This window comes from Anarrhichthys ocellatus, unplaced genomic scaffold (genome assembly GCF_004355925.1).
Source record: "Anarrhichthys ocellatus isolate YVR2014 unplaced genomic scaffold, GSC_Weel_1.0 scaffold78, whole genome shotgun sequence".
NCBI classification, from domain to species: domain Eukaryota; kingdom Metazoa; phylum Chordata; class Actinopteri; order Perciformes; family Anarhichadidae; genus Anarrhichthys; species Anarrhichthys ocellatus.
Window position 1 is genome coordinate 1,813,988 of NW_022280108.1, and position 12,989 is coordinate 1,826,976.

General features: G+C 44.0%; 1 protein-coding gene across 2 annotated transcripts in view; it reads right to left on the minus strand.

Moving 5' to 3' along the window:
* Positions 1 to 12,989, minus strand: part of tmem132e (transmembrane protein 132E) — a 364,570-nt gene that overhangs the window by 90,957 nt on the left and 260,624 nt on the right. Inside the window, exons 1-2 of one of the 2 annotated variants that reach the window (XM_031874113.1) lie at positions 7,786 to 8,850; positions 6,257 to 7,220 (exon numbers count right to left, since the gene is read on the minus strand). In XM_031874113.1, the coding sequence (XP_031729973.1) occupies positions 6,257 to 7,220; positions 7,786 to 7,864 (1,043 nt within the window). In that variant the 5' untranslated portion in view covers positions 7,865 to 8,850. Of the gene's footprint in view, positions 1 to 6,256; positions 7,221 to 7,785; positions 8,851 to 12,989 lie in introns of those variants that run through there. The other variant, XM_031874112.1, reaches the window with a different exon arrangement.

Sequence of the window (12,989 nt, forward strand, 5' to 3'; positions counted from 1 at the left end):
AAGACACAACATAACTACAAAGAGACACATAACTACAAAGAGACACATAACAACTACAAACAGATGTAAACAACAAAGAGAGACAGAATGACCATAAAGAGACAAAATGACCACAGACAAAACATCACAGTGACATGTGTAATGACCAAGGTGAGACAGTGGTTAGGGTCTTCTGTATGTCTGTGTCTCATACACTGCCCATGCAGCAGACACAGCACTTTTGGCTCATTGAAATGACCTACTGTGTCAATTGTGTCATTACAATCACCATCAAACTACACCGTATGAGAACAAACCCTGGGAGCCTCAAGATTGACCAATTAATGTAGCGCATTTCCTCCATCTGACCCAGCCGGGACTCCAGCCAATCAGAAATATTTTGACAGAACACGAGAAGGAGCTGAGTTATTACGCAGTATAGCGTTCATGTGGAGACAGTTTTAAGTAAATGCATAGGGAGAGCTGATGAGAAAAGGCTATCAGACATCACAAGTCGTTAGAATGATTCATCGGCTAAAGCCTTGTGTTTAGTGGGGAAATTGCTTATGTGTCCTTGAAGCTGTGACGGATCGTCCCATGAGCCACGAGTGACAGCAGAGTAACAAGACATGCTTATGTTTTGAAAATTTACTGAGATTTATCACAGCATTTTTGCTAAAAAATAAATAAATAAAAAGCAACACAGCTGTCTGCTGCAGGTGGAAATTCGTGGGTGGGAAAACTCAAACGAGCTAATTGGCAACTCTGTGGGTTCATCACTATAATATAAGAGCCACGTCTCACATTATATCTATTCATTTGAGCAATTATGAATATAAAAAACATAAATACTGATTAGTGAAGCTTTACGAAACCTGAAGCGAAACGGCATCTAAAGCTGATTTTCATCACCGACCACTGACTGTGATTTGAACCGTTATTACACATAAGTTCTGTCAATAAGCCAGATGAGCGGGTCAAATAAAAACAGCCGACGACCTTTAAACCCTTTCTCACCCAAAGTGTTAGTGCTGTCGAAGTGGCCCCCTGTGAGAGCACTGTACCAGTGTCTCTGCTGTTGGTGCTGAGCAGTCAGCGTCACTCTGCTGCACTGCTCAGATATCACTTCTCATTAAAACGAGTGCATCCAGCGTTGCGACATTGAATCCTCCGTCCAAAATTGTAAGTATCTATCAAAAAATATTACATTCTGTGCAACATGCTTGCATTTCTTTTTTCCCTGCAAAGAAGCACAAGTTGATGAGGAAGGAGTGACTTCAGTGGCACGATACAGAGTGGTGTGAGTGGTGAGTAGAAACTATTGCAGATGATGATATCCGTAACAGAAACATCACTCTGCACGTTGACAAGCACAACCACCCATATTACTTTTATTGCATTGCCATGGTATCCAAATATGACGCGCCGCTACTCCCCATCTCGTAGCATGACACACTCACACACAAAGTGGCACAAGTGGCCACATGCAGCTCTGCCCTCCGCCTGCCCGGCCCACGCCATCATCTGCAATAACAAGTCGCAGATCTTCAAAGCTGGACGAGTGCAAAGGAGAAAGACATTGCGAGGAGCGACAGAGGCAAAAGAGAGAGTCGGAGCAGGAAGGGAAGGCCTCCCGATTCATCTTTAGAGACACCCCTTATTGCATCTTTAATCGTCTTCCTCGATGTGCTGGGACGACTCGACAGTTGGCTTCCAGAACTATTGAATTCACGCCCGATTGAGTTGAGTCACTCAGGAGGCTGGAAGTGGGCTTTTCTTCTCTCGGCCGCATCTCTTTTTTTAACTCTCCTGTTTTATCACTTCATCATTCTCCACCCCTGCGAGGGGCTCAGAGAGGCCGCCTGCCTGAGAAGTGCAGCGGTGAGCGGATGCTAACACGGTCAGCTAAATGTTTCAGGAGGCGGGGGGGATAAGACAAAGCCCTCCGCTTGTACTACAAAGCCTCGCTGTAACTTTGTCACACCACAATAGAAAATCAGAAGCATGACTGGCACATTCCCACAGCAACTCCTTTCTCTGACTTAAGGACATATTCTAGATCTAGATCTCAGATGAAGGCGCACGTCAGTAGACGTGAACAACACTGCGGTTTGTTGCTTTGTGAGAACAGAATATTACGACTGACACTAGCTCATACATCTTACAGAGGGGCGAGTCTGATGTCAATGTTGCTCTGACGGTGTGAAGACAACATGCTTGGCATTCCTGGGGGTTGGGAGTGTGATAATGAATGGTTAGCACTCTACTCTGGCTGCAAGGTGGAAGGACTGTGAGAATATCTTTAAATAAACACACAAATCGAAAACTATAGCATTAATTCAAGAATTAATTTCAGATTGCAGCTAATTTTTAGGAACAAAAATGACAACAACTAGTGAGAAATGGGTTCGTGTGGCCTTTGTTTCAGCTTGTCAAAAGATTTTTGTGCTTAAAAATGTAAAAAAGACAGATTATACTGTAGCTGTCCATCAGCTTATGAGTGCATTTGGATGTTTTTTACTTGCAAATAACTGATCACACCACAGTCAAGAAGTCTGCTTCATTTTGTTGAATCATTAAAGTACACAGAAGCGCCTTTTACCAGAAAAGCCAGTCAATTATTCTTGTTAAAAAGAATCCTAATCACCGTTGTGTCTGTTCTGAACCATGTTTGGTCACTTTTTTGTCTCTTTGTAGTCGTTTTATGTTTCTTTGAGTTCATTTTAAATTTCTTCCTGGTTTGTACGACTCTCTTTGAGTGACATTTCGTAAGGGAAGACCGGTGGGGCCCCTGACACTTTGGGCCCTTGTGCCTCTGCCCAGTAAGCCCGTTCTGTAATCCATCCATGCACCAGACTAGTGCTATAAAATTACGAAGCAAAAGTCCAAAATTGCACTTGTTGCATCTTGATTAAACATGTTGGCATCGTTCCTTCTAAACTATTGATTTTCCCAAAGGATATGATGGTGAAATATGAAGTGTATGAACTCTTACCGACTGTTTCAGGTGGAGAGACACAAACTGTTTCGCTGCTCAATGCATGTGTTGTAAACTGCTGTGGCCAGAGGCCCAGTGTATGAAATGAAACAATCGGAGCTGTGGCTGTAAAGATACAATAACATCTGTATTCACAAATGCATCAATATCATGTGATGAGATTCAAGGTTTTATTGAACAGCTATAAAGAATGAAGTCTTTACTTTCGCTGTATGTGGAAGTTATCACTGTGGAAATGTCAAGTCCATCAACAGGGTCATTGTTTATGTGTTTAAGTGTTTCTAAATAATTCTGATAAGAATTACAAAAGGTGTGCAGGTGTTTGGGTCATAACCTTTAGAGGTTTTGGTTTATTAATAGTGATTCCTCCCACCGTGAGGATTAACTATTAATCATTTCTGCAGGGAGAATCTCGACACTGGTTTTTCCTCGGAGCTTATTGAATTATTGAGGCTTAATTAATATCCCGCTAATCTCAAAATTTCAGTCTGTAGGAGATTCAGTTACGATTTCAACAATCATATTTACAGTGTGTTTCATCATCGTTGCTGAGTTAGTTGGTATTATTAGGTTCCTTGCGTTTCTCGTCTCCCCGCTGCCTTCACGCCTACGAGCAGAGAAAAACTTTCTTTCCTCGAGCTTTGTCGAGTGAAAATAATCATTTATTCTCTCACCCTGAATATTGTGTTGACAACGGAGGAGAGGAAAGTGCAGGGAGCGCAGCGCCGAGCTGAGCCTCTTGTTCCAGCAGAGGCTCAAACTCAGAAATTTAACGTCGGCAAATATTATTTATTGTTACAGCTATTATGGTCCTTCTGAGACACAGAAAATACAACAGCCAGCAAATTGATTGCCACTACTGGTTGTCTGTTTGTAAGAGACTTTATAGACACTTGATGATTATTTGTTACCTGTTACATCCTGTCATGTCAACCTTTTATATTAGGTTGTGCATTTTCAAATGCTAACTGACACACTGCAAATCAACTACAGCTGGTATTCCTGCAGACCTGATGAGAACTTAAAGCGGCTATAGTCTATATATTTTTAAAACAATGTATTAAATGATTTTATGCCCCAAAAATAAATCTTTAAATTTTTTATTTTCTTTCTTAAACTATGACTATTATACGTAATTGTATATTATTTTCCTTGTATGGCTCAAGTTGTACCATCTGAATGGTGTCATGGGTGAGGGTGACACACAAACAAACACACAACTTTCATCCAGGAGACGTCTGTTCATGTCCTACATGAAACTTAAAGTAAGAGTTGTTACTCAGTCAAGTTAACATCAACCACGCTAACCTAACGACCTGTGAGTTTATTCTGAAAGGACGCTATGCATATAGCAAGTGCATACTGACATATCGTCCCTGAAAAAGACCAAAGCTGACTCTAGAGGGGCACGTAGAGCGTCATAGCTTGAAGCTCAGGAGCACTGGCCAGGCTGCAGGATTTGACGTATTACTTGGAGGATGTGTTGGTGTCGTTAACGGCCACAGCAGGCAGCTGTTTGCAAAAAAAAAAGCTGTAAAAGTAAATTACACTATGTGTTCCAATCCACCAATAAACAGACAAACAGAGTTAGCAACTAGCTGGTGAACACAGTGCAACGTTTAGCAGTTAAAGAGTGAGATTATCCTCAGGAGCTGGTGGAGACCAAACACAGAGCTAAAAGAGAGTTCTCCATGTCAACTACAATGCTGATCGGTGTTTGGAGTCGGGGTAATGGAGGAGTTTGCCCCCATGCAGGTTGATCCAGGCCTCATGATACTCCATCATATAGCTTGATATAATCAGTGTGCAATGTATGAATTAAATGAAAGCAGAGATTATGATGTTCCTGAATGTACAGTATGCGCCCAAATACAGTTCTAATTGTGTAGTTTGATGGACTTTTGCCATTGATATGCTCATAAAACGAAGACATTTGGAATACATTTGCACAATGAGAACAAACTGCATACATTAACATTAAACAATTATTTTTATTCCAGGATGACAGCAGTGAAGCAATGAATTCAAAGCTCATTTGAAGCTATTTCATGTAGTTAATCCCGGTTAATCGTATATGGTGTGATAGAATTTGATTTGATGAGAAAAGTTTTTGGATTTCAGTGACTATTTTGCCGTTGAAATGAGTATTACATGTATTTAAACATGACGACAATGTCCTTTAACTGGCATGTTAAATGTGTGGCCGACTTTTCACAACAACGAGTGTGTGTGTTTCTCAGATAATGAGCAGCAGATATTACTGTGAAGAGGAAACGTGCAGCTGCATCACTAGCAGACATATGCAACATGTAGAAGAATGTGTGAGACTCAGTCAGTGGTAATATTGGTGCTCACGGTTTCTTCTCTTCTGTAGAACTGCATGAGCATTGAAAACCACAGTGTGCTGTAGCAATGCATTTCAACATGTGATCCACAGCCGTTACCTGTGCCTTTAAACACAAACTGCTGTGAGCAGCAAATTATTCATACGATCCAGTCCTGAGAGGGAAAAAAGAAATGTGTGGAAGTTAAGCCACCACTTCAAAAGGTGAACCGCACAGTGCTGCTACACCTTAACTCGGTCTTCCACTATTCTTCTATCTTACCTGACTTTAATTACTGCTGGCACATCACGGTGCTCAGCCAAGTAGAAATTAATGAGAAGGATGAAATATGTGATTACATGCTCATTTGACTCTTTGGACCTAAAATGAACATAAGTGGCCCTGCAGAGAATGTTGCATGAATTGGTATTACGTGACACATGGCAACACTTGCATGCACAGTGTGATCATGCGCTTTTCTAAAACGCTGCAATTAATTTTGAGGCTGTGCAAAAACCTTTATCTAATTACGCTGCTTTTGAACGAGGCTGATTATTACGACTGTAATGAAGACACCCAGCGCTGTGATAATTGTGCCATTAATGGGGGGGCTATTTGGACACGCAAATCCTATATTTCTTATAAGCCCCTCCCACTGGGGACTGCACAAGATGCAGCATTCACACTGCGTGGAGATGAATTGCGGATGTGTGGATATAATTATAAAGGGAGGTATAAGCCTGCAGTTCAAGACAGGAGGGAAATGACTAATGTTGGTTGAGGTCTGCCAGGAACCAGGCAAATCATTTATCCAGCTGTAACTCTTGTGTACATGATTGCACAGGAGCAGGAGAATCCTCAGACTGAGCTTCTGCTGTGCATGCATACAGCTTGATCACTACTTGTTTTTCAATGTGTGAGTATGTCATCAGTATGTATTTTAAAGGAGACCTACCTGAGGGTGAACTGCTCCACAGTGGAGTTGGGCATCAGGTAGAGGAAGATTTTGAGGGTTTCTCCGGGCTTCAGGGGCTTCTCGGGCAGCCTGAGGAACATGTTCTTGTCCAACTGCTTGTCCACCAGCAGCTGCTCCTGGCTGGCCTGGTACAGGCTGATGCTCCCGATGCGCAGCAGGGGGTGCTGTGACAGAGGCTCTCCCCTGGAAACACCACCACCCCTATGACCTGAGCCCTCAATGCACTCCCCATCCAGACTGGGCCCGTGGAGCGTGTAGTAGAGCTCCGCCTGCAGGGTCTCGCTGGTGAGCCCATCCAAGAGCCCGTCGGTGGAGCCTTTCCTCCGACCAAGCGGGGCCACGTTGGTGTTAAACCAGGACGGGGGCAGGTCCAGCTGGGCCAAGCACTGCGCCAGGTTGCCTTTCATGCGGCAGGAGGTTTTGATTTCGCGGACGTCCCGGAAGGCGTGCAGACGGACGCAGGGCAGCTGGTCCTGCGCTTTGAAGTCATCCCAGTCGCGGCCGGCGATGTAGAAAAACACCTGGACTGTGGGGTTGTTGGAGAAGACCCGCGCCTGGACAATGAAGGCCCTCACCTTCCAGTTGACGGTCAGCTGGCCGGGAATATCCAGCGGGCTGGCTGGCTGGAGCAACTCCTTGGACAGGGCCTGGTCCCGGGCAAAAGGCCCGAAGGTTATGTTGATGGCGGGGAGGTCTTTTGTCTGGAAAACCACGAAACTCTCAGAGCGCTGCAGCGGGTGTCCAGTGCTCGGGCCTCTGCTGCCCCTGCCGCCGCCAAATGTCTGTCCTGTGATCTGAGCCTCCCGCAGGAAGAAAGCCAGTTGTGCATTGGACATTTTGAAGTTGGCGGGGAGGTACACATTGGGTGGCGAGGGACTGGCGGTCACCGCTGAGGAGCTGAGGAGAGCATCGGAGCTGGTCGGAGAGATTTTACCTGCAAGAGCTGTGAAGAGAAGAAGGAGAAGAAAGATAGAAAGATTTAAAATACAGTCACTTTTTTTAAACAGAAAGAGATAATTAAAGATATAATATGAGAGGGGGGGGGGGCAGTGAATCAAAACAATGAACGAGGTGTAAGCAGGAAGTCCCAGAGGTGTGCTCAGTCGGCCGTGGAGAGGAAAAGGCGAGAAGGTCAACACACACTAATCAGATGACAACTGGTCAATACATGTAAAGAATCCAGAGAACCGGCTGTCCGATGGAACAGGTCGGTCACATTGTCAAGGTGTGCGACACGTGATCTTTAACCGGCACCGTGACAACACACTCAACCAGTGTTTGGCTATTCAGCTATTTGAACTGCACATGACGAAGATACAAACTCGACACGGAGGCAAAGCTGAGCTTCAGACTAAGACTTGTGTTTGTATTTGAGGAGCACACACATTTGTTATCCTTCGCATTGCACTTGAGAAAAACAAGTCAACATAGCTCAACACCCAAGTTACGACAGCAAAATCAAAGTAGGGCAAAATCACCGTGGAACAAACGGAATAAATGTGACATACTTATCAAAATTACCCAGAGCTGAGCACAAAAACAGAGTTGCCTGTCCCTATGGTCCAAATCATAGATTAAAAGTCCCATATTCCAAATGGTTTTATCATTGAAATCGTATCCTTTGAATCTGAAAAAAAATAAAGATCAAGAGGCTCTTTTTCAATTCCTGCAAAAAGGAAAGCCTCTTCAAAAGGTGTGTTACTCAGCTAGAACTCCACAGAACATCTTTGTCATGAGTTGCAAAAGAAGAATAAATGAGGGTTGTAAAAAAAAACACAAAAAGAAAGAAAGGAAAAGAGATATGCTCCAGCAGTTCTTCACTTGGTCATGTTCTTGTATCTGGCTACAAAGGTTCCCTCGAGCTTCTTGAACTTGTGCTCGTCTGATTCACCGTGGCTTAGGTCTCGGTTTGAGAGCGGTTCAGCCCCACGCGGCAGCTCGTTCAATCCCAGACTGAGCATGGCTCCGGGGCGGACCGTGATAGACAGCAGAGCCTCCTCCCGGTTGGTGGGCTGTACGGGAACTATAGACAAAGCCTCTGACGCCGCCCCATCTTGCCACACCTAGTCTCTAGTCTATAATCACCATTTGAGCTCCTGGTCTGAGCTAAGACACACTGCCCCCAGAGGACTCAACTTACACCCCACACACTCGCACACACTCACACACACGCACGCCGACACACATATGGAGGCGAAAGAAATAACACTCTGCAGCTCGATTCATCCCCTCCCTCTGGACGTGTTGAGACAGACCCATATGTGTGTGTGCAAGTTTGTCTGTAAGGGCTTTGTGTGTGTGTGTGTGTGTGTGTGTGTGTGAGAGGTGGGGCGGGGGATGGATGTATTGCTTGAATGCCCCTAGGCAGAGAGGGAGAGTAAGAGAGTGAGAAGGAGAAGGGGAGGGATTAGGTAAAGATTATTGATGAATTAGCCTAGCTCTCCTTCCCTGCTCCTCCTCCTCCCCCCCCATCACCTCCTCCTCCCCCATTTTGTCTGCTTCAGCCCCATGAGAAATCCATGAGAATAAGGGGATACCGGCGGCCGGGGGGGGAGGGGTATCAGGACTGCCTGCCTTGCTTCGGCTCACATGTGCCTGAAATTCCCATAATAAAAGAGAGGGGGGATCCATGGATGTGTGTGTGTGTGTGTGTGTGGGCCCCATAAACTGAATGGCAAACAGTGGGGGCAACAAAAGATGAAGCCACAGCCGGGAGAAACATCCCGCACTTACAAATGAGCAGTCGTAGCCATAGAGAAGGCTGCAGGAACTTTACTGATTAGAGGAGCTACTTAGAGGCTGTCTAGTCTTTATCGACCAAAAGCTCTCTACTCGCAGGAATGTGTGTGTGTGTGTGTGTGTGTGTGTTTGGAAAGCAGAGCTGCTCTTGCCTTGATCAACATTAAAAGCGACAAATATGCACAGCAATTCACAAACTTCCTTAAGCTCCTCCACCAGAGCGCCATCTGCTTCATTCTCCCGGGTCCAAGCACGGAGCCGCCGCTCGAACCTCCCACCGTCACTGTATATTCTACCAGTCACATGGCAGCCCAACAAAACCGAGGGACCAATCCTCGCCTCAGGGCAAGATACAATACGGGCCTCACATGTGAGGATATACAGGATGCCTGCCAATGTTAACATCAAAGCTCTACGTGGTTTCACTGCTGCGTGCAGAAAGTGAGAAGATATTGGAACAGCAGACCACTTTGCTCGATGTCTTGCTGTGACTTCCGGCGGCGGCAGCCTAGAGCGCCGAGAAACCTTGAATCCCCGGACCGGCTGTGACTTTCAAAAGTGCAAGCGCAAACGTTTTCCCCTGCCTCCGAAAAGTGTTGTTCGAGGTGTCCTTGAGCAAGGCTCTTAAAGAAATGTGTCTCCATGTGTTCCACAAGCACCTGCTGCTGGCCAAACAGCCCAAAACAAAATGGTTTCCAGCTTGCTGCTGTTTTTCTAAGTGGTTATTTTGTGTTTAAAGCAGCTTGCGTCGGACTGTTGACTGCTTCTCTCTCCTGCGTCTGCTCATGTAAACACGGAGAGGCTGTAGGGCCACATTTAGCAACTTAAGGTACAACTGTGACTCCAAACAGCTTACTGACATTATTTGAGTTTGTGCAAGACAATCACCGAGACAATTAACCTCCAAGAAATGGACAAATACACATAAATATATCAAGGTCAAATACTCATATTGTGATCATTCATATCATATCATTAATACTTTTTGTTCAATTAGCTTGGCTTGCATAAACCGAACCAAGTACTTTTGTTGCATAATTGAATCTAAAAACTAAGCAAACCTACGTTGGAATAATACTTTGAGAAACTGACACGCCGTCCCCGACACGTCCACAACTGACACCGCATGAGTACCTTGAAGGCCAACGCTGACCGACGGTCTGTATCTGACGAGTTGGGTGTGACCACTTGTTGTAATATTAGATATCTTCTCATTATTTCTTGAAATAAGATGAAAATCCTCCGAACACGATCAGAACAGTTCACACTGTCTGGTGGTCATGATGGACATGAGTCTCTACTGACGTGGTGTTGCTGCCTTTGGCTGCTACTATTTAAAGAAACGTTTCACAAGAGTCAACATTAAAGTTTTTAACGAATTATGGTGGACGTAAACCATCACATTTTTTAAATTAACATAATTATGATCATCTCTGAAGAGGGAAAGTCATGTTTTCCCTTCATATTCCCACCTTCTACCATGAAACGTGTGTATCAAACAGAATGTTTAAACACATGTGCCGTGTCCATAATCTTTTTCTATAATAATGACAGCGACAAAATATGATTTGTCTCTTATTGTCCAAACCCTTACAGTATAATTACCTATATACTACTTTATGAGTAAACCAACAGAGACAGTTGTTTCATGGCAGATGACAAAATACATCATTCATTATATATTAGGATGTAATAGTCCCTCATCTGGTAGTGGAAGTCAGTGGCTGATAGTCACAGACTGTGGATGTTGCTGGAGCACAAAAGTATATTGTGCCAAAAAGACAATGGTCTGTTGCCTCTGTCAACCTCCTGGGGACTGTGAACTAACAATGACACAGCAACTTTCATATTACGCCTGGAAGTCACCTGACTACCGCCCAGCAGTCTCCTAATCCCTTTAAAATGCAATGAAACTCAACTCTGACAATACATTGCATTGGATGCCATCAAACTAAACAAATCTTCGCCCCTTCCTCTAAACCCCCGAGGCCCCGTGGTGTCATTTGAGAAGGTGATTACGGCCGACGATGCATCAGGGTGCTCTTGTCTCATTGCAGTCTAACAGCATCACTGGGTAGGTGGGTTTGGAAGGGGAGCATGGACACAGATGGGCTTCCAGTGTGAAACCCTATCGCCTTCCTCTTCCACTTGATGTCCTATTAGACCTCGGGCCAAATTGAATTGAATTCTCTTCCTGTTGTGCTCCCATTACGTGAAACATCTGCTGTGTGTGTGTGTGTGTGTGTGTGTGTGTGTGTGTGGCAGGGGAAGGGTCTAAGGGCACTCTGTATTCACCAGATTACTTTGTCTGATGTCAATTAATGAAAGTATCGGACCACTTTGAGGCCGAGACCACTTCTACTGGTTAGCCAATAACAGTCGCGACAGACGCTTCAGATAAGACAAAAACACGTGAATGTTTGTAACAATACTGCTGATTTATTTCACTGGAGAAATGAATCATCCATCCACTGATTGGAGATATCGTGGTGTTTTACAACTAGATTAACTTTGATACACGTCCACAACAAGCGTAGAGAGAGAGAGGGACTTCATGCTCTGCTCAGGTAAACATTACTTCATTAAACTTCACATAACAATAGTTGTTTTAGCTATATTAATGCATCTTAAACTTACACTGAGACTACTGGGGTAACGGACCGTCGATCCATACTGTGAGTTCTATGATTGATTATGGTTTCACTCCTAACTAAGACTAATTTAATTTGGTCTGAACTCAGACTTAGGCCTCACAGGTGGTTTGGCAAAACTATTTGGAACAAAACATCTTGGTGGGATAATGTATGAGTCCAGCCAACCCAAATAATCCACTTAAACACAACCATCTTCTTCAGGTCAACCAGGTATCTCACATATTCTACGCATTCAAAAACAAAGGATCTGGAAGTATGTGTTGTGCTGTTTAATCTCCTAAAAGCATTCAGCAGAATGAGGCTAGAAGGCCTTGTTCCATAGTTAAATGAAAGCCTGAACTGTATGTCCTGCTGCATGGACAAAAAACTGTCAAACATAAAAGCCGGCTGCCAAGTCAGAGGGAAATATATGGAGAGGATGTTATAAAGCGGGGGCAGACATTTGATCTTGAGGAAGAGAAGTACATAAATGTCTCTTTAAGTAAAAGGTCAGGAAAAATTGTTGAGAGGGTTTGGAGAGAGATGGAGCGTCCTTACAGCATTACTAATGCTCCAGCACCGAGGGTTTCCCTATTGATCTCCATCTAACCCTTCACTCTCTTTACTCTGCATTCAGTATCGCTCCACTGCTACTACACTGGGAATGTTGAAATAATACCTTTCAAATCCGTGGTACCTACTTATAATACAGTGAGAGATTACACTTAACAAACTTGTCAACTTTTAATTTCAGTATTCTTTATTCAGATTCCACTTTCGCTGAGACAGTTATGCAAATAATGGCCCAAAATCTAAAATGGTTCACATTATCATTTCAATTAACACTGGTGGAGTTGGTCCTATTTCTACCTCCCTGAGGAATGTCTATTTCCATCTCAGTCAGACCTGGATTACCTTCACAAACGGACTGCAGATGGATTATCTCGGACTGTGTGTGGCTCTATATTTCATCACTTTTCTTCTGTATGCATAAGGAAATTACATTCCAGTTTCAGTCACACTGGGGAAGCTTTTTCCAGTCCATGTATTTGCATGAGATCAGATCATTTTGGTGATTCAGAGTAAAGTAGATTGAATCAGTCGTTCTACATGCTATTCACGATATACAGTATTTTAAGTTAAATGTCCGCTGAAGCGTCCACACACGTCTAACACACTTCCAAATTAAACGTATCTAAGATGTGAATCGACACGTTGGTAATCATATCATGTACATCCCACTGAGGCAGAAGCACAGAGACTTCGTGCACGGCTGAGATGCAGCCTTAGATTCATTCAGTCCCTCACTGATTTCAGCCATCAAACGGATTCAAAGCTAC